Genomic DNA, 20,764 nt, shown 5'->3' with positions numbered 1-20,764 from the left:
TTCTGTACTCCCTGCTTGCTTTAAAGTGCGAATGTGCCTCTGCTGGGGCAATGGATGCTCTATTGCCTAATTGCTGGGGGCTTGGACTTTGGAAAAAGATCTCTGGGCCTGTGGGCATAAATAAAGACAAAAGTCTTCTATAACAGTCTTACAATCTAAAAATTAAAAACTAAAATGTTGTAATATAGTCCTGTCAGCATTGTTGAGCACTGTGAAAATATATCTACTTTTAAAAACCTCTAGTTATCACTCTGGGTACCTTAGTGTTGTTTTATAAAAATCTGTATATATTATTAAGCCTGTGGAAAACTTTTCTTGGAGTCAAATTTCAGAAATGGTAAAGTTTTTTTTTGAATCAAGTAAAATTATTTGATGCGTCTTAGGACTCTTAATAAATTATTTTCCTTATAGCAAAATGCTAAAACACATTGGACCAATCTAGAAATGTTAAAACTTCATAAAAATTGTCATTGAGGGAAAAAGTTATACCTTTTCAGCATATATAAAATTGATTAAAGTGTTCTAAAATATATGCGATTTTTAAAACCTAGTATATTCTGGTATAATATTATTGGATGGTTCTGATTATACTGAAATATATATGTGTATGTGTGTCACAAAATTGAGCAAACATCCTTGTCTTTTACCTTAAGCCATGATTTTAGGTATGGTCATTTTCGAGTTTTTGTTCTTTCTAAAGTTTATTTGCTGAGCTTTGTCTTTAAAAAAACTCACAAAAAGAGACTGACAATATAGATATGTTTTGGAACTGAAAAGACCTACCGAGCCTATAAAAATTTGATTTATGAAAATTACCAACAGAAGATGGAGACTTAATATATGGAAAGTACACTGAGGAAGATTTGAATAATATTTCATGACTTTTAAAAAAAAAATAGTTTTTAATGTTTTGGGTTTTTGGGTCTCCAGAAACCTTGTCTTTAAGCTGGGCTATGATCTTAACAATGACAATTTGCATCTTTTTATGAACAAACTGAAGCATTTGCTTTTCTCTTGTCTCATCCCAAAAATTTATAGGCAATATTTGTACTTCTCAGGACAATGTCTATCTTTGCATAATCTCAATAGGGAATTTTATTTATTTCTCCTTAACCTGGTAAATTAAACATGTTTTGTTAAAAGGCTTTGATTGAAATTCTTCTGGGAATAAACCGTGCTGAGCTGAGAAGAGCGAGCCAAGAAGAGCCTGTCACCTTGCTTACTGGGTTCCAGAGACCTCCATGAAAAATGAGGAAGCTGCCTCCATGGACAGGACTGAGGAAAACCCTGGAAAAAGTCCTGGGAACATTGAGAAGAGGAAATCTCAGGTGAAGTTTGGTGAGACTGTGACTTTGATAAAGCCGGCATGGACTGGATGTTAAAAAGCTCACTAAGGCCTGTGGAATTTTCAACAAAGCCAACAACACTCTACTTGTTTACTCTGCCCTATGAGTTTATGCAAATATAGGGAAAATTGTTAAAATTAGATTTGGTTTACTATTTTACAGAATTGGGATGAGGGTAGAGAAAAATTATGTCTCCGTAACTATATTATTCTCTGGTCCTCTCCAGTGAGGGCTATAGCCTTAATGTCATCATCTTGAGGAAGAGAAAAAGTAATCCCTCTTACATTTAGGACTACTACGCTGTGTTGTATATCTTGTCACTGCCACACCAGCACCAAGACCTTAACATCATGTCGGGAACTATGGCACCAGTAAGTGCAGGCCTTCCATAGTAAACCCCCACCACGACGACCCTGTTCAGCAGGAAGCAGCCAGATGACATGATGCCCCTTTTCCCATAGAAATGGAAGGTCATAACTGAGAGTGGGGATTATGATACAGTTAACAAGTTCGTCTTTCCCCCATTTTTTGCAATTCCCCTTATCTAGCATTAACAGGATTGATGACTTGTCTTTCCCATTTGTTGCAGCTTCCCCTCCCCTTGGGAAGAAAAAAAAAAAGCTGGCTCCACCGGTTTCCCTGCAGACCCTTCCCCCTCGCCCTAAGGAAAACAAGTTGGCGATCACCCATCTCTGTGCCTTGACACCTTCCCCTTCCCTTAAGATGAAGGAGCTGACACCCATCCATCTCCCTGTTGAGCTGGCGCCCACTTGTCTCTGTGCGGACCCCTTCCCCTCCCCTTCGCGGATGCCTACCCATCTCCCCCTGTATAAATACCCCTGCCCACTGCCAAAGAGCAGGATGGTGGTTTTTCGGACTTGAGTCTGCCTCCCTCCTCATTTGTCGACAAATAAAACCGCTTTCCTTTTCCTCAAACTTAGTTTCCTTTTATTGGCTGAGGGAAACTGAGGCCGGTGTTTGGTAACATTTGCAGGCATAAAACCCTGGGTACATCATTCCAGAGTTAAGAAAGCGCCAGAAGGAACTGACCCAGAGACAAAGTCCCACTGGCCTTGTGAACCCATTGAGGACTTGAGATATTTGTTTAAGAAACAGAAAAAACCTTGAATGTTACTGACTTCTTTTCCAGTTATTGTTGCAGGATACCCAAGGACTCATTTTTTTCTGAAGAAACCCTGAGGAAAAAAAACCTAACTTGTTCTAACCAATCTCTTCCTTTCAAAGTTTAGGAGACGTGAAATAACATCTAGGATCATGCATGATCTTGATTTTGTTATTTCCTTTTTAACTTTTTGCTTTTTTTAACTTTGAGGTTTTTTTTTTTTTCTCTGCTTTTTTGTTACTTTGGCCTATGAGTGAAACTGTAGTTGTATGAGATATCCCACGTGTGATGAATGGTAACTAAAGAGCTCTTTGTGTCCATATGTTGTATGTCTGTATGTCCTTTCCTTGTGTCCTTGTCTTGGCCTCCAGTGGTAGGCAAATTGGTATACATGGTGCCCATAGACGTTGGGGAAAAAAAAAGTCTCCAGTTATGAGAAGAACTAAATGTTATGGTTTGATTGTCAACACTGTACTACTGAACTAAGAGATTGAATATTGTTGTTTCTGCTGTTTTTCTGATATTTGTGGCAAAGCTTCCCAGAAATCTAAATTCAAGTACAAATTGGTAGCCTGTCATTTGGCTGACGCAAGGAAATTTTGTGGAACCTCAGTAGAGCTCCTGAGACTCCACAAAATTTCTCCCTTTCCTCTGGGGAAAGGCGTTAGATGAATTTGTTCTATTTGGCTTACCTAGTGAAGTAAAACTGTAAGGGAAGCATTGTCACTTGGGAAAATGGTAAAACTTTGGCATGTACAGAAATGTTAACAGTGGTTTTCTAAATTGTGTATAAAACCTCTCAGTACCTGATATGTATGTAAATTGCCCATGGTGATTGTCGCCTTGTAATAGTGTATACTTAGATTGTTTATTGACAGAAATTGTTTCTGGAAAAATAGGGAGAAAAGACTTCAACAGATTCCTATTGATGGAACTGTTGAGAGTACAAATTTCCTACACAGGACTGAATAGACCTGATATTTACTAAGTTTTCTTTAACATAATACTGGTAATTTTTTTTTGCATTTTGTTCTGAATCCACAAAGTTTTTTTTTTGTTGTTGTGAGTGACCAGGACCTGCAGCAAGGTTGCAGTTTTGGTTTTTTTTTTCCCCCAGCAAAGCTAACTTCTTGTGTTCACATTTTCTCTCCCCTTGGTACCAACACAGCATACACACAGTGGTAGTAATTTTTTTGCTACTTGTCTCAGTCTGTTTTTGCATAACTGCCATAGGGATTTTGTCTGCTTAAACTAAAAAAAAAAAATTGGACATGAGTTTCATTGTGTAGCTTTGCGTGGAGTTCTTCCAGAGAGTTGAAACAGCTGAACCAAGAAGAGAAGAACCTGTTTGCTTTGTTCGTAGGGTTCCAGAAACCTCCAAAGAAGGTGAGGAAGCTGCCTCCATTGGTAGGACTGGACAGCCCAACCAAGGAAAAAGTCCTGGCACCCTCGAGAAGAGGAAAGCCCAGGTGGAGTCTGATGAGACCAACTTTGTTCCTGAAGCCTACATGGACTGGATGCCAATGGTTCGCTCTGATCCGATATGGAGTATTCCAACAAGCCAGCTAACATTGCTGTTTAGTTATTTTCTGCTCTGTGATTTTATGCAAAAATAGCAAGAATGGTTACAAAAGGTAGATTTAGTTTGCAAACTTTTGCTATGCTGTTAAAAGTTTGGGATCAAGGTTGAGAAAATTTGTGTTTTACATCAGTTGAACCATTTTAAGATTTTTTTCCTGTGATTTTGACATATCTGCTGCCTTGTTTTGGCTAATGCCTCCAGATGTTTTTTTTTTTTTTTTTTTGGCTTGAACTGATGAACTGTTTTTCCAGGAATAGAGGACTTTTGCTTTCCACAATGGGCAAATACTTGGAGGGACTGGTTTTCTTTCACACTGGAACCTGGAAAAAATGTTCATCTGAGACTGCATCCCAACCTCCATATATTCGATCTTCATCACCATGGAAATGGTGGCAAAAAGTGAAAGGGGGGAATTGTTAGGGGGAACAGGATGTCCTAAAGCTAATTCCATACAGGCTTTGTGGACTCCACCCCCACCCCAGGCCAAGACACTGGAAACTCCAAATCCCATCACCACCAAAGGGAAGGTGGCTGGGACCTGAGGGTGGGGTTAAGCAGCCAGGTGGATATAAAAGGCAGACACGTGGGCTTTGGGGGATTCCCATTTTGGCTCTCTGCCAGCTCGCAGCGGTCCGTCTGGCCAGCTCTGAGAGTGACTTTGGGTTTCCAGGTCGGCGGATCGGGTAGGACGCATTAAAGACTTTATTTCCCTATTTTCTCCCTGAGTTGTACATTTTCCTTATTTCCTTTTCCCTTGTAAATAAACCTTTTATTAACCTTTTGTGTGTATCTGTAGTGGAGTATTCATAAGTCCCTTTAAAGCATGCGGGTGAGGACCCACAGCCAGGAACCCGTTTAATATCGGGCTGCTCTATAACATAAATAAGGCCTGGCAGCCTGCTAGACTGGTTGCTCTCCCCAGCCATTCTCAAAGATCTGCATCCTTCCCATTTTCCTGTGTCAAAAATCTGTATGCTAACTAACCAATGTTATCAATGAATCATGCAGGGCCATTTGCCTTCAAATTGGTTATTCAGTAATTGATCAAACAGCATTTGCAGTTTTACTTATAAATATGTATTTTGACAATTGCCATATATGGTAGAAACCAGCCATAAACAAATGAGAAGAATCTAGCAGGAGTCACCTAATGAGATTCCTGACTTTTTAGGAATCTGCCCCATGCCTGGACCTTTGTCAGACTGTTACAGGGCAGGGAGTGAGGCAGCCCAAACCCCGCAAACCTGCCTATTTTAAATGGGTTCTGCCATCCGCCGCATCAACACAAAACATATGAGACTTTAATGACAAGGAACTTTAATAAAACTAGGAAACAATACAGGTAAGGCAAAGAATCTAGTTTCTAAATCAAGCACCCAAAGTTAACCGTCCCCTCATGGGTAAAAGTCCATCCATATGGGATCGGCCCAGAGCAAGGCCCCAAAGTCTGCCACAAGTCTAAACATCTTCCAGTGGGGACCCACAGAAAAGGGTCAGAAACAACCAGACAAGCCCGGAAGGAAAAGAGCAGAATCAAAATCAAGATAAAAGCTGCCATTGTCACCTCCCCACGGGTCTCACCCACATCTGTGTCACCCAGTCCACGACCAAAAGACAAGCGCAGTTTCTTCACGTGTCTCTCGGCTCCATGTGCCTCCTCTGGGTCTCCTTCTGGCTCCATCCTGCTTCCTTCCTTCCTCAGTCTCCTCTATAGCTTCTTCTCTCCCTGCTCAGCTCCACCCTCCCTTGGGTGGGGCAGGGAACCTGGAGCCTCCCCCTTTCCTGGGGACCACCCTGTTACAAGAGGACATGAGTAGCATGGCTCCCAGCATGGATCTAGATTAGTATACCTTTTTGTAGCCTCAGCAAATTTAGCCTGAAATGATGTGGAATTGTGGGGCTTTTGAGTAACTTTTCTCAGCCCTTTTATCTTTGACTGACTTATTAGTTTTTAAGTCTTAGGTATTTTAGAACAATCTCATTAGTTTACATTTATGTTGAACAGGTGTAACAATCCTATGATAATACGTCCTATTGATACCGGAATTGTCAGGCCTAGTCTCCCAGCCAGGAAGGGATCCCAGGCTGCAGGGGCAGCGCTGAGTCCCAGCCGCTAGACCCCCCGGGTTGGTGTCTCACGAAGCCGCAGCAGGAACTTCACAGACGCTCAGGCAAGCAAGCTAGAAGAGGCAGGTTTGTTTAGAGAAAGAAGAAGTTTATTGAGGAGAAAAAGAACAGAAATAAAGTGGGACTCCCAGGCCAGGAAACCAGGCTGGGAGGGGCAAGGAAGCCAAAGTGGAGTCATGTCTCAGGGAATATAGACCTTCTTTCCCTCATTATTCTAAAGCTCCACCAGTCTCTTTGTGATTGGTCAGTTTTCGGCTGTCTCACTTAATTTGCTACTGAGTGGGGGATCTTCACATTCCTTATCTAACAGGTTTGTCTTTCCCCATTTGTTGCATCTTTATCTTTATGGCCCAGTCCTCTGGATGGGCATCCCTGCATTGAAGTTAAACAGCTGCCCTTCTAAGTTGTCCATAAATTAAAGCACTCTCCATTTCTCCAATCTCTGCCTCCCTTTACCACCTGAAGGAAACCAGGACCAGCGTTAACAATGTTGTCCTTGGTCCTGAGATGTTTGTTTTTCCTAGTGGAATTGGTTACATTCCCTTGGTTGTCCTTATCTCTGAAGCCTCCCTAAATTCTTCAGAGGTCCCCTCCTGCACTGTCCCTGAAACTGCCTAATAACCCTAGCTTGCCCTGTGTCTCACTATAAGGTATCAATATACCCAAATTGACTCAGTTGTTTGTTTTTCCAAACGAAAAACAATTTTATCAGGTGTCTTAAGAGTCCTCTCAAGAAAAAAATTTACTGGGCTTCCCTTGTTGTGCAGGGGGTTGGGACGTAGCCTAGGAGGCTGTCAGCAGAGAGCTGCCCACATGGTGCAACAGACCCCTTCTGACTCCCCGGCTGCTCCCCACAGCAGTGTATTTTAGTCAATGTGCCTGTTCTTTTCCCCACTCTGTCTCTGGTGAGTCCTCTCACCCCCCAACCTCTGGCCTGTGCCCCAGTCCTTGTATGCATGAATAATGAATAATTTAAAAAGAAAAAAGAAAAAAGAAAGAAACTCCACTATTTCGGAATGAAATTGTCATAGAACAAACTTACAGATCTTCACAAAACAATTACTCGGAGTAACAAGGATTTTTAAGTGTATATCTATTTCTTTGACAAAGCTTAGCAATGGTGATATAAGGGTTTTGTTCGGGTAAGCTGAGGGTAAAGAGCACCAGGATTTTTTAGATTACCTGAACAGTCTTTAATTTGTTACAAGAAACTAGAGAAAGCGGTTTTAGAATACCTTAATTTTTATATATAAAGGGACTAAAGCTTGGTGTTACATAGGTGCACTACTGATATTTAAGTTAACTAAAATATTTTATAGTAAGTCATTTGAGCACACATTTTTTTTTACTAAAATCCCTCTCTCAGACCTTCAATACTTTCTTACTTTTGAGTACCATTTCATTACAAAGATACCATCTTTAAATTATTTTAAGGACTTCTAGAATAGCCATTTTCAATACATTCCTTTCTTTTTAAACACACACATATATATTTTGGAGTTTTGTTCCTATAACCCCTAAATATATATAATGTTTTCATTATTATATATTGAAATATTTTATATATGAAATATATATTTCAATGTTTTCAATATTTCTAGATCGATAGATAGAGTTGAAAAATCAAAGTTATCGGAAAAAATATGATAAAAACCATTAACTATGAAGATGAATCAGGCATGGACTCTGTTCCAAGACAACAACTTTGTTCATATGCAGAATATAGAAGAACCAAAAAAAGGCCAGGAAAAAAACCCAAACCAAAACAAGCCCTAGACTTATGATTGCGATTGCGGGAAGGAGGCTACTAGAGGGGGAGGAAGGGGGAGAGAGAGTGTTGGGGCTACAGTGGATCTGGGGAAGGACTCTGGGTGCTGGGGTGGAGGGGGTGGTGTGGTCACACCAATGAAGAGATGGGAGCCTGTTCCCTACTTGAATTGTAAATCACCGTGACTGCTGCAATTTGAAAAACAGCCCTCAGCAAAGGGACAGGGAGTGTGGAAGACAAAATTACCTACTTTGGTAACACAGATCCGAAGAGATGTGAAATTATTCACCTAAATCACACACAGTACTGTACATCAGTGTTGCTTCAATTGAAAAACTTAAAATTGCCCTCGGGAAAGGAACGGGGAGCTAAAGGGAAAAGCATCTGCTTTGCTGTCTCCAGGGTGTGGTCATCAAGGGGCTGCAGAGAGAGGCTGTGGGGAGAGAAGATGGCACCTCAGACACGGGGCAGCTCCAGGGCCTCCTCTCCTCTCCTCCACTCCCACCACCCCAGCCTGGAGCCAGGGCTGCTCACAGGGCATCTCACCCCCTCCCCCAGGGATGCTCAGCCCCAGCTCACCCGCTCAGCCTGAGTCACACACACCCAGCCTCTCCCCTGGCTGCCAGACTAGGACAGCGCCGCAGCGCCCCCGTGTGACCACAGGGCTGAGGACAGAGCACAGGTACCCTCTGGTCTCCCAGGTCTTCCTGGGGCTCCCAGAGGAACAGAACTGTGCACACAAGGGGGAACCTCCATCCAGAATCAGGTTCTGTGTCTGAACTGTTTCCCCAAACACACGCTGACTTAACGGTCCCTCTCCACTAATAACCACAGACTTTGTTTCAAGGAGGAGCAGGTCCCCAGGCCATTACACCTGGATGCAAGGACCAGGGTGGCCCCACAAACACACCAGGTCTCAGTCTCCTGGGATGAGACCTTGACCCAAGGTCACTTGTTTCCCTGCTGACTCCAGGGTTGAAGCTCCTTCCCCAGGGAATCAACTCTAAACTCTTCACCCCTAGGATGGGCTGGAGGAGGGAAGAGGTCATAGGCTAGCAATAGGGGTGGCTCCTGGAGGGGTGAGGGAGGGAGGAAATAGGGGCTGAAATACACTGCTGAGTGGAGCAGCGGGTAAGACATGAGAGGTCTGCTGCTCCATGTGGGTCACCTCCCTGGCCGGGAGATGGAACTTGTGCTGCAGTGGCTGCAGATAGCTTCATAGTGCTGCGTCTTAACCCTTGTGCCACCAGAGAGGCCCCTAAAAATCAACTTTATTTTGAAGGACAGTTTTGGTGAATATAGAATTCTTACTTGGCCTCCTTTTCCTAGAGGGCCTTGAGTATTTCACTGCAGGCTCTTCTGTCCTCAGCTGTTCTGAAGAGAAACCAGCCATTGATCAAATTGTTGCTCCTGGTGCATTAGTCATTTACATGTTTGTAACAATTACTGTAAAAGTATGCAGCTTAAAGCAACAAAGATTTGGTATTTCACACATTTTCTGTGGGTGAGGAGTCCAGAGAACTTCAGTTTGGTGATTTCAGCTCGGGGGTCTCATGAGGCTGCAATCATGATGTCAGGCCAAAGAAAAGGCTTGATGGACATGGAAGGATCTACATAAAGGCTCATGCATGTGGCTGCTGGAAAACAGCCTCACTTCCTCACCATGTGAGTGTCGCCTTATCTGAGTGCCCACGCAGTGCAGCACGGCAAATATCTTACCCCAGAGAGTGAGCAGGAGAGATCAAGCAGGAGATCACAGCTCCTTTTGAGCCTTACTGTGAAGTGGCACAGGCACCCCAGCCTCCTCCATGAGCAGGGAGCCAGCAAGTCCAGGGACTCACAAGAGGGAAACTGGCCTTGACCTCTTGAGCATAAAAAAAAAATGGTGGATATTTGAAAAACTTCTACTGTCCATCATCTGGCCACTAAATATTTATATCCTTTTGTCAAAGAGAGAGAAGTATTCTGATACCTTGTAGAGAGTGGTCAGGCTTTATTCAAACAAGCAACATGGAGAAATCACACTTTATTCCAAATACATTAAAGATCTAAGATTTAACACATCTGGAATCTTTTTTATTTTTCTGGGGATTCCTTTTCTTCCCCACTGAAGTTGGACATTTGCCAGAACCAGGCAAAATCTGCCCCTGCAGTGTGCACAGCTGGGCCCCTGCTCTGTTGCTTCAGTCTCCACTTGCTGCATTTCCATCCTGGGTCTTGAATTTGACTTGTCTCCATATGATTCAATGGTCATCCAAGGTTTTGGACTGGATGTTGGCTTTTACTCACTTGTTCCTGGCGTACCCAAATACCCAAATGCAGCCACCAGATCTGATGTTTGATTCCTCAATTCAGTAAGATTTTTGCTTCTGGTTCTCTGAGCGTGTCAGTCTTAGGTGCAGACTCACAGATTGCACCAGGATGAGTCTGTCACTCAAGGGTAGAATGCCCTCTAAGTTCTTCCTGGTTTTCCAGCAGTTTCTCTTGAGTGTCCCACACCTCAGCACAGTTTAGTGGTCATTCAGGGATTTGACAGAGTTTGTTTTCAGATTTGGGATGTCACCTCTCCATCTGTTGTTGAAATACATGTTGCTTAAACTATCTGGATATGCCATATTTTAAGGATATACCTAAAATCCACGTATAAAAATCCATGACTTCCACACAAAGGTATTTTTATTATACATTATATTTTATTATACAATTTTATTATACAACAAAATATTGGGGGGCAGATACTGAAACTTAGGTATGTACTGTCAATATGGTAGCTACAAGCTACATATGGCTTTTAATATAATTTAATTTTTTTTAAACAAACACTTTTTTTTAAAGATTTATTTATTTATTATTTATACAAGCACTGGGTACAGTCAGAAGCGCGGGAGGGTGAGAGATTTCACCAGAGCCAGAGCGGGGAGCAGAGCAGGCAGAAGGACCGAAGTACACTGCTGAGGGGAGCAGTGGGCGGCAGGAGAGGTCTGCGCACCATGTGGGACCCTCCTCCGGTGGCTGGGGAGCAGCCTGGGATTGAACGGTCGCTGCAGAGGCCACAGGCAGCTTTGCAACCCAGTGCTCAACCGCTACGCCACCGGGGAGGCCCGGCTTTTTAATTTTAAATGATATATAGTAAAATATGCAATATCTCAGCTTATGAGCCACATTTCAAGTGTTCAATAGTTAGAGGCACCATATTGGTCAGTGCATATATAGAACATTTTTTCGTCCAGAACATTCTGTTGGCCAGCACAGCTCTTCATGCTTTGGGAGCATCAAGACAGATGCATTAAACACATAAAATCAAGGGGCCAATATTATCTCTCTTAAAGATGAGGCGAGGTCCCTGGATGGAAATAATATTAAGCAGGTGAAAAACAAAATCAAAAAAGATTATCAGTGGGTCTGGTACCTCCAGACACAAACAGTCCCAGTTCCAAATGGAAGCACCTGTCTCTCTAATTCCCTTCTCAGACTGAGGACTCTCTCTCACCATCTCTGAGGAATGAATTTTCTTCCAGGGTGTCCAGGGGCAAAGCTCTAAGAAAAACTTTGGAAATAGGACATCCAAACCAAGGAGATGGATTCTGGGTGCTCAATAAGAGACAAAGGCAGAGAACACTTGGGAAACTCTCCCTGGTTCACTGAGAAAAGCATTTCCAAAGTAGGTCTGTGGAATCCTTGAGATCACCCAGAACCTTTCACGGGATACAGGAGGACAAAACCATTTTTATAACATTACTTTGACACCATTTGCCTTTCACTATTTTGACATTTGCTAAAGTAAAACTTAGTAAGAATGGAAATTATAGTACCAACTGCAGTGTAGTTATTCTTCACCACCACTTTCTCGCAGGAAAAAAAAAAAATCCAAACCAGTTTCACTTCAAAATGTCCTGGTTAAATCACGAAAGCATATTTTCTATTTATCATCCTGAAATCCACATTTTTTACAGGTCTGAAACGATGACAAGGACGTGCACATAAGGCACTTCTGCTACAGTCCAAAGGGCCGTGTCCCAGGGAGAAAAATGTATGACATGAATTTGCCTCTTGTTTTAGGCAATATCATTTTTAATTGAAGGAATGAGTTGATAAAACCATGGTTCCTTAGACTAGTTGAACTGGCAGACACTTTCCTGAAAATGAACGTGAGTCTGTCCTTTTTAAAAATCAACTGAGGGCACTTGTTGCCTTGATAAAATGTAAACTCCCAGAGAAAACCAGAATTATGGAAAATTGAGTCCTATCACGTTGACAAATTACAGTATGGGCTAATTTTTCTTTTGGGATCTGTGGTAAAAAATAAAACATGTGATTTTGGATAACTTGACCCCAGTATAATTAACACTATATATTTATATAAGACATAGTGAAACAATAGGTAACTTTTTAAAAAAAATCATACAATTGTACAATATCCATTAATATACAAGAGAGCGCTAGGGAGTTAATATAACAGAATAGGGAATATTCAATGACATTGTTTCAGATTTCACTTTGCAAATAACCTTTGAGAAAATATAACTTATATAGTTATGATTGAGTATGAAAGTTGTAACAAAGTTGAATATCCATAATCTGAAAAGGTTATTAAAAGACTATTCCTACATATTTCCATGAGATTGTATATTTTTTCATAGATTTCAAACAAAACATTCAATGTAGAAGAAACTATGGAAACTAAAATATCTTCTAATGAGACAAAAATGACAGTTGCAAAAATATAAAATGTAAAAGTTCCCCTTTTTTTCATTATCCTTATGTTTACAGAAAGTTATTTTCTTAAAAATGCTTTGTTTGGGCCTCCCTGGTGGTGCAAGGGGTTAAGATGCAACCTCTGAAGCTGCCTGCAGCCACTGCAGCATGAGTTCAATCCCTGGCCAGGGAGCTACCCCACATAGTGCAGCAGACCTCTGCAGCCTAGCCCCCTGCTCCCCTCAGCAGTGTGTTTCAGTACATCTGCCTGATGTGCTCCCCACTCAGTCTGTGGTCAATCCTCTCACCCCAAGCATCTCTGGCCTGCACCTCAGCTCTTCTATGCATAAGTAAGTAAATCTTTAAAAAAATGCTTTGTTAGCATACATTGGTTATTAATATTCTAAAGTAAGAAAGTAATACCATCTTAAAAGCCTTTATTCTAGTAAATATTTAAAGCTGTAACCCACATAAAAAAATATGCATGGGATCCGTAATAATTTGTGAGACTGTAGAGACATCCTGAAAGAAAAATGTTTGAGAATCGCTGACCCATTTCCTGGGCCTGGACTCAGGGAGAAGGTGTGGGTGTTTCAAAGGTTCTGGTGCAGGAGAGGAGGGTCTCGGGGTGTGGCTCTCAAGGTCTCAGTCCCCAGGGCGCTGTCTGGGGCGGGAAGGTTACTGTTGGGGATTCCTCATCTCCCCAGTTTCACTTCTTCTTCTTTTTTTTTTTGAATACTTTAAAATTTTTATTTTGAAATAATTGTAAACTCAAACAGATTCTCACAATAGTAACAACTTGCTGTATTGTACAATATTACAACCAGGAAATTGATATGGATATAATCCATTGACCGTATTCAGATGTCACCAAGCTCTATACTTCCTTATTTGTGTGCTATTGGGTATTTATGTTATTCCATGCAAATTTCATTACTTCTTGCATCTTGCCACCACCTACAAGATATGGAAATGTTACATCACCACAGGGCTCCCTCCTATTACTCCTACGCACTCCATTCATCCAGTTTCGCTTCTTACAGCCTAGGTCGAGTCCTTCCTCCTGGATACTGGTGACTCACCCCAGGGCTCACTCCCCATTGCCTGGAGGTCTCCAGAGCAGCCAATCAGCAGCCCCGCGGCTCCCGTTCCAAAGCCCTCACCCGCCCGCCGGGACTCGGTCTCCCCAGCCCGGGTGGAGGCGCGTCCTGGGGGATGGGGGGCGCAGCCCTCCTGCTCCTGCTCGCGGTGGCCACGGCCCCGAGGGGGACCCGGGCAGGTGAGTGCGGGTCGGGAGGGGACAGGGCGCTCCCAGAGGCGGGAGCGAGGGCGTGGGCGGGCGTGGGAAAGGCGCGACCTCGCCGCCGCCCTAGTTGTCCCCCCACCTCGGCCCCGCCCCGTCCTGGCCCCTTTCCGTCCCCCCGAGACCCCAGCCTCCTCTGGCCCCCCGAGTCCCGGCCATTTTCGTCCCGCAGCCGCTTTTCACTCTCACTCGTCTTTCACCCACTTTCTGTCTCGTGGGCGCCCCCCCGGGACTCGAGCCCCCGAAGGGGAGAAGAATAGCCCGGGTCTCCCCTCCCGCCCCCAGGCCCCCACTCCCTGAGGGTTTTTCACACCGCGATGTCCCGGCCCGGCCTCGGGGAGCCCCGGTACATCGCCGTGGGCTACGTGGACGACACGCAGTTCGGGCGGTTCGACAGCGACTCCCCGGGCCAGAGCGCGGAGCCGCGGGCGCCCTGGGCGGAGAGCTTGGGGCAGGAGGAGCGGGACGAGGAGACTTGGCACCAAAGGGACAACATACTATGGTACGGAGCGCAGCTGGACACCCTGCGCGGCCTCTACAACCAGAGCGAGACCGGTGAGCTGGCGCGGGTCCGGGCCGGGTCAGCACCCCCATCCCCACGGACTGGGGGTCGCTCAGGGTCTCCCCCTCCAGGCTTCTCTGCAACCTGCCCGGGAACAGAACGCGGGGCTTTCACCCCGTTTCATTCTGGACAGGCTCTCACACCCTCCAGAGGATGTCTGGCTGCGACATGGGGCCCGACGGGCGCCTCCTCCGCGCGTACAGACAGTTCGCCTACGATGGCGCCGATTACCTGGCCCTGAACGGGGACCTGCGCTCCTGGACCGCGGCGGACACGGCCGCTCAGATCACCCGGCGCGAGTGGGAGGCCCGGGGTGAGGCAGAGAAATTCAGGAACTATGCGGAGGGCAAGTGCTTGAGGTGGCTGCGCACATGCCTGGAGCACGGGAAGGAGACTCTGCAGCGCATGGGTAAGAGGGGCCTGGAGGCCTCCCGGTCCCCCCCCTGCCTGGAGTCACTGCGGGAAATGAGTCCTCTCTCTAGTCCCGAGAGGGGGACTCCCCTGGGTTTCATGTTCTGCACTAGAGAGACTCCCAGAGACTCCGGCTTCTCCTGAAGGACAGGGAAGGGATCCCGTCTCTCCTGAGAAAGACAGACAGTCCCTGACATCACGCGTCACCGGGTCCTTTTGACCAGGGGCCTGTTTGAGAACCACGAGTTTCTCTCTCAGTCTTGTTTCTGGTCTGAGAACATTTTCAGTTATGTGATTCCTGCTTTTCTGTGTCCTTCACCTTCCACCCAGGTCAGGAATAAAAAGTCTGTGTTCCACTCCCTCTGCTTCATCCCACCCTGGGTTTTCGTCCTCATTCTAGAACTTTCTAAGGAATAGGAGAATCTCACAGATTCCCCAGATTAGCCTGTTTTTTACATTTTATGCTTCTTCCTGCCACACCAGTTGTCTTGTCCATTGTGAGGATGGTCTCATGAGGATTCTTCAGTGTCCATGGAGGAAATATAAAGTGAGTTTTCTGATTTACCACCTCAGATCCCCCAAAAACACGCATGACCCACCACCCCACCTCTGAGCATGAGGTCACCCTGAAGTGCTGGGCCCTGGGCTTCTACCCTGCGGACATCACCCTGACCTGGCAGCGAGATGGGGAGGACCTGACCCAGGAGATGGAGCTGGTGGAGACCAGGCCTGGGGGAGATGGAACTTTCCAGAAGTGGGCGGCTATGGTGGTGCCTTCTGGAGAGGAGCAGAGATACACGTGCCACGCGCAGCATGAGGGGCTGTTGGAGCCCCAAGTCCTGAGATGGGGTGAGGAGGAGGATGTGGGCACTGAGGCTGTTCTCAGGGCCATCAGGAGCCCTTCTGGAGATCTTCAGGGGGTCAGGATAAGGTCTGGGGCTCAGGGTATGACCATCCCTTCCCTTCCAGTGCCCCCTCCTCAGTCCTCCATCCCCACCGCGGGCATCATTGCTGGCCTGGTTCTCCTTGGAGCTGTGCTCACTGGAGCTGCAGTGGCTGCAGCTGTGATGTGGAGGAAGAAGCACTCAGGTAGGGAAGGGAGTGGGGGGATCTTGTCCACCGAGGGCTTTCACGTCCCAGGGAGAACTTGCCCTGCCTGGTTAATGGGAAGTACCATCCACACACACGTGTGTTGCCCAGAGGGCATTTGGTCCAGTCCCCCCTCATGTCCTTTCTTCTTTTTTCCCAGTCATGACCTGGGTTTTTCTTTACTCACAGTTCTGAAAACTTCCCTGTTGTGCAGGATTAAAAGATTCCTTTAGGTCTTCTGACCTGACTGCTCCCTGGTCTCACATGATGTTTCTTCCCACAGGAGGACAAGGAGGAAGCTACACTCAGGCTGCAGGTAAGTGTGGATCAGGGGTTTGAACCCTGAGCCCCTGGGGACAGTGTAAATGGACTCAATGGGGGAGTCACCCTCATCAGTCCCTCCTGTGGTCTCATCTCTGACCAGGTTCTGTTTTGTTCTCAACCAGGCAACGACAGTGCCCAGGGCTCTGATGTGTCTCTCAGCCCCTAAGGATCTTTTACAATGAACCAGATGAGGCTCCTGTTGTGCACACCCTGGGCAGCAGGGCGATGATGTCACTGTTGTTCTTAACTGTGATATTGAGCATTTGTTCATATTTTTACTTTTCTATGACTACAGTTGCTGTTTGTATGGAAGTTTTGTACATTTTTATAGAGGAAGTGCTATTTATTTATTACACTATTTTGTCCTTATTAATATTAGGTTATTTCTTTCTGATCATTGAGTTTTAGGCATTATGTGTAGATACAGTCCTTTATCAGATTCGTGACTTGCAAATGTTTCCCCCCCACACTGTGACCTGAACTCCTTTACTGATGGGAAAACAAACACTATTGCCCAGACAGGAGCATGGAGATTAAAAAAACATAGACACACACACACACGCATATATATGCGTGTGTGTGTGTGTATATGTGTGTGTGTGTATTTTTTTTAGAAGAGAAAAGATAAATTGCTTACTGGTTTTGAGCAGATACTGGCTCACTGGGGTGTTGGGGGTGGAGGGGAATGACTTATGCATATCCTTGAGTGTTATTTAAATGTCCTTGTGTGAGTATGAAATATGCTTTCTAAAGTAAATTACACTTCATTCCTCAAGTTATAAAACTCTTCACACATCATGACCAAATCATGTGTTAAGACCAGACTGACATGTGGGTTACAAGTGATGAACCCGCACATCATAGTTACAAAGTCATGGTTTCCCTTTGGGTTCACTCTGGTGTTGTCAGTTCTCAGGGTGCTGAACAAATGTATTATGTGTAGATACAGTCCTTTATCAGATTTGTGATTTGCAAATGTTTCCCCCCACACTCTGACCTGAACTCCTTTACTGATGGGAAAACAAACACTATTGCCCAGACAATACCTGTGTCCATCATGAGAATATCATGCAGAATATTTTCACTGCCCCTAATGTCTTCTGTGCTCCAAGGAAGCAAAAGCAAAAAAAAAAAAAAAAATGGAATCACATCAGACTAAAAAGCTTCTATGTAGTGAAGGAAACTATCGTTAAAATGAAAAGACAATATCAAATCGGAGAAACTATTTGCACATCATCAATCCAACAAGAAGTTAATATCCAAAATCTACAAAGAATTCCAAAACAAGAAAAAAACTCAAAGCAGGGCAGAGGAGCTAAATAGGTACTTTTCTGAAGAAGACAGACATGTGGCCAATAGGATAAATGTTTGTCATCATGTGCTGTCAGGAAAATGCCAATTAAGACCACAAGGAGTTACCACCTCACACTGTGAGAATGACCCACTGAAGGGTGTGGAGGAAAAGGAACTCTGGCACATGGTGGGTGGGAATGATGTCTGATCCTGTTAGCAGGCTGAATGAGGGGTTCCCTGGACCCTCAAAACTACACAATCTACATGGGGTCTGCCATCAGCTGCATAAAGACAAAACATAATCTAAAGTGTAAGACCTTCAATAGAAAAGAACTTTAATACAATTAGTATAAAATAGAGAATCAGTGTGCAATAGAGAGAGAGAGAGAAGAGAAACAATATAGTTAGAATAGTTCCCAAGTGAAGCATCCAAAGTTACCTGTCCCCTCATGGGTAAGTGCCCAGCCAAACAGGCTTGGCCCAAAGCAGGCCCACTGGGGCCCGAAGGCCTGCCACAAGGCTAAGGCACCTACTGGTAGAGACCCATGGGACAGGGCAGGAGGGGCCAGGCAAGTCTGGAAGGACAAGAGCAAAATAAAAATCCACATCAAGATAACAGCTGCCATTGTCAGCTTCCCCATGGGCCTCCCACCCACATCTTTGTCTCTTTCATGTGTCTCTTTCCATGTCCTCAATTCCCTGGCACAAGTCCACATCTGAGGAACAAGCCTGGCTTCTTCTTCACATTTCTCTCTCTCCATGAGCCTCCTCCAGTCTTCTTTCCGCATCTCACTCCACATCTTCCTCCTCTTCCTTAGCTTCTCATCCCTGCTCAGCCCCACCTTTCCTTGGGTGGGGCGGTAACCTGGAACCTTTCTTTTCTATGGATAGCACATCGGTCCTGCCACTATAGGAAAAAAAATAAAGAAGGTTCCTCAAAATGGTCAAGCATCCCATTCCTTGGTATTTATCCAAAGAAGGTAAAAACACTAATTCTGAGGAATATGCGCCTCCTCTGGTCACTGCAGCACTGTCCACCATAACCAAGCTATGGAGACAATGTAAGTGCCGAACGGCAGATGAGGGGATAAAGAACACAAGCTATATGCACAATGGAATACTATTTGGCTGTGAAAAAGATGAAATATTGAATTTGCAACAACATGGATAGATATATGGATGGGATTATGCTAAGTGAAATAAGTTGGAAGGAGAAAGTTAAATACTGGATGATTTCATTCATATTTGGAATGTAAGGAAACAGAGCAGGGACAGACTAAACTAAAACATAAACTAAATCAAAACATACTCTATATACATGACTGCAGAGTTGAAGCTATGGGCTGGGGTAAGAGTAGGAAACAAAGTAGGAAGAGGGCCAATGGACTATGGTGAAGACTATGCGTGCCCTTAGGGTGGGTGTGATGTGGTAACAAACATCTGAAGAGGCTTGACCCTTGTCTCTGAACACATACAGTGTGTAAACCAATGCTAATCTCAACTGAATAATACAATGAGGGGAAAAAGAAAAAAAGTAAATTATCTCCTCTCTCAGTCACTGACCTCAGGACTTTGCCTTCGCCTCCTCACTGCCATGCAGGCTGAGGGGCTGGTTTCCCACAAGGTCAGAGGCAGGAGGTGCAGGGATTTCTGGGGCTGCTCAAACCCCGCTGAGTAGAGAGACTGCAGAGAGGGCGGCTCTGAGGGGACCAGAGACAGAGGGTCAGAGTAACCCCAGTGCTGAGTTGAGGATCTGGTTCCCAAGGAGAGGGGAGTGCATGTGTGCGTGTGTGTGTAACAGGAATGAAGGATACACAACATAAGATGATGGGAAGTCAATTAACATCAAGCCCCGGAATAAATTAATTCAAATCACACACAGAGTAAAGAGTGTCAGAACACCTCAATAAATACAGTTCCATGGAGAAGCAGCTTCTGAGTAGGACTGAAAAAGCATTGGACCTGAAGAAGAGGAGGAGGTTTAGAAATATCTCATGGTTGGCTTGAGGTGTAAAGAGCTGGGCAATACCCCTCCCCCCACCCTGGCCCCTGCTGGATGTGGTGGCATCTTCACCCCTGACAGCTCCCTCCCCCAAACCTAAACATTCATCTCCTTTGGAGTCACCTGTATATGTACATATATGTATATGTGTAATCCCAGCTTCTTCTTAATTTCCCACCTGTCTGGGGCATTTAGGTGGTTCCCATAGCTTGGCTACTGTAAATAGTGCTGCAGTGGTGACGGGAGTGCAGGTCCCTTCACAGGAGAGTATTTATCCTCTGTGAGGAGATCCTCAGAGTGGAATTGCTGGGTCCAAAGGCAGAACCACATTTACTCTTTTAAGAAGCCTCAATACTGTTTCCATAAGGGCTGGCTCAGTCTATATCCAAAAACAATGCAGGACTATCCCCTTTTTTTCCATATCCTTGCCAGCACTTGAGTTTCTGGTCTTTTGGATATGGGCCATTCTCACAGTGTGAATTGGTTTAAACCAGGGGATCATAAAGGCACAAAATGTGGGCAAAAAGAAATCCTGTAACACTCAGGCCAACACAAGGCTGTCTCACACTGTGAAAGAAAATAATCATGAAGAAATTCAGGTGAATGACCTGAGTGTAACATTATCAATGGTCCACTGCATTCCCAAGATGTCCTCCTGAAAGCATCCCCATCACCTAGTGCCAGCCTCTCTGCCTCAACCCCCACCCCCACTGCAGTCCTCCAGGGTCTCACCTTTAGGGGCTGAGATACACTTCAGAGCACTGGGACTGTGGCTGCCTGGGGGAGAACACAACAAAACTTGGTCAGAGATGAGACCACGGGAGGAACTGATGAGTGTAACTTCCCCTTGGGCTCCAACTACACTGTCCCAGGGGCTCAGGGATCCAACCCCTGATCCACTCTTACCTGCAGCCTGAGTGTAGTTTCCTCCTTGTCCTCCTGTGGGAAGAAGCATCATGTGAGACCAGGAAGGAGTCAGGTCAGAAGCCTAAAAGAATCTTCTAATCCTGTACCACAGGGAAGTTTCCAGAACTGTGAGTAAAGTCCCAGGTCAGGACTGGGAAAAATGAAGAAAGGAGGTGAGGGGGGACTGGTCAAATGCCCTCTGGGCAACACCCGTGTGTGTGGATGGTACTTCC

At 45.0% G+C, this 20,764-nt stretch overlaps 1 protein-coding gene across 1 annotated transcript; it reads left to right on the top strand.

Annotated features, from left to right (window-relative positions):
* Positions 1-1,241: 1,241 nt before the first annotated feature.
* On the top strand, positions 1,242-16,496 carry LOC311188275 (class I histocompatibility antigen, Gogo-OKO alpha chain-like; the record flags this gene model as incomplete). The annotated part of the gene is made up of 7 exons (XM_084259415.1): positions 1,242-1,338; positions 14,230-14,499; positions 14,640-14,915; positions 15,491-15,766; positions 15,887-16,006; positions 16,290-16,322; positions 16,453-16,496. The coding sequence occupies 7 exons, from the start codon at positions 1,242-1,244 to the stop codon at positions 16,494-16,496; spliced, it is 1,116 nt and encodes a 371-aa protein (XP_084115541.1).
* Between the last annotated feature and the right edge of the window lie 4,268 nt (positions 16,497-20,764).

Source organism: Talpa europaea, assembly GCF_964194135.1.
Source record: "Talpa europaea genome assembly, chromosome: 2".
In the NCBI taxonomy this organism is placed as follows: domain Eukaryota; kingdom Metazoa; phylum Chordata; class Mammalia; order Eulipotyphla; family Talpidae; genus Talpa; species Talpa europaea.
Note: the sequence above shows the minus strand (reverse complement) of the source record. Positions and strands in the feature narration are given on the sequence as shown.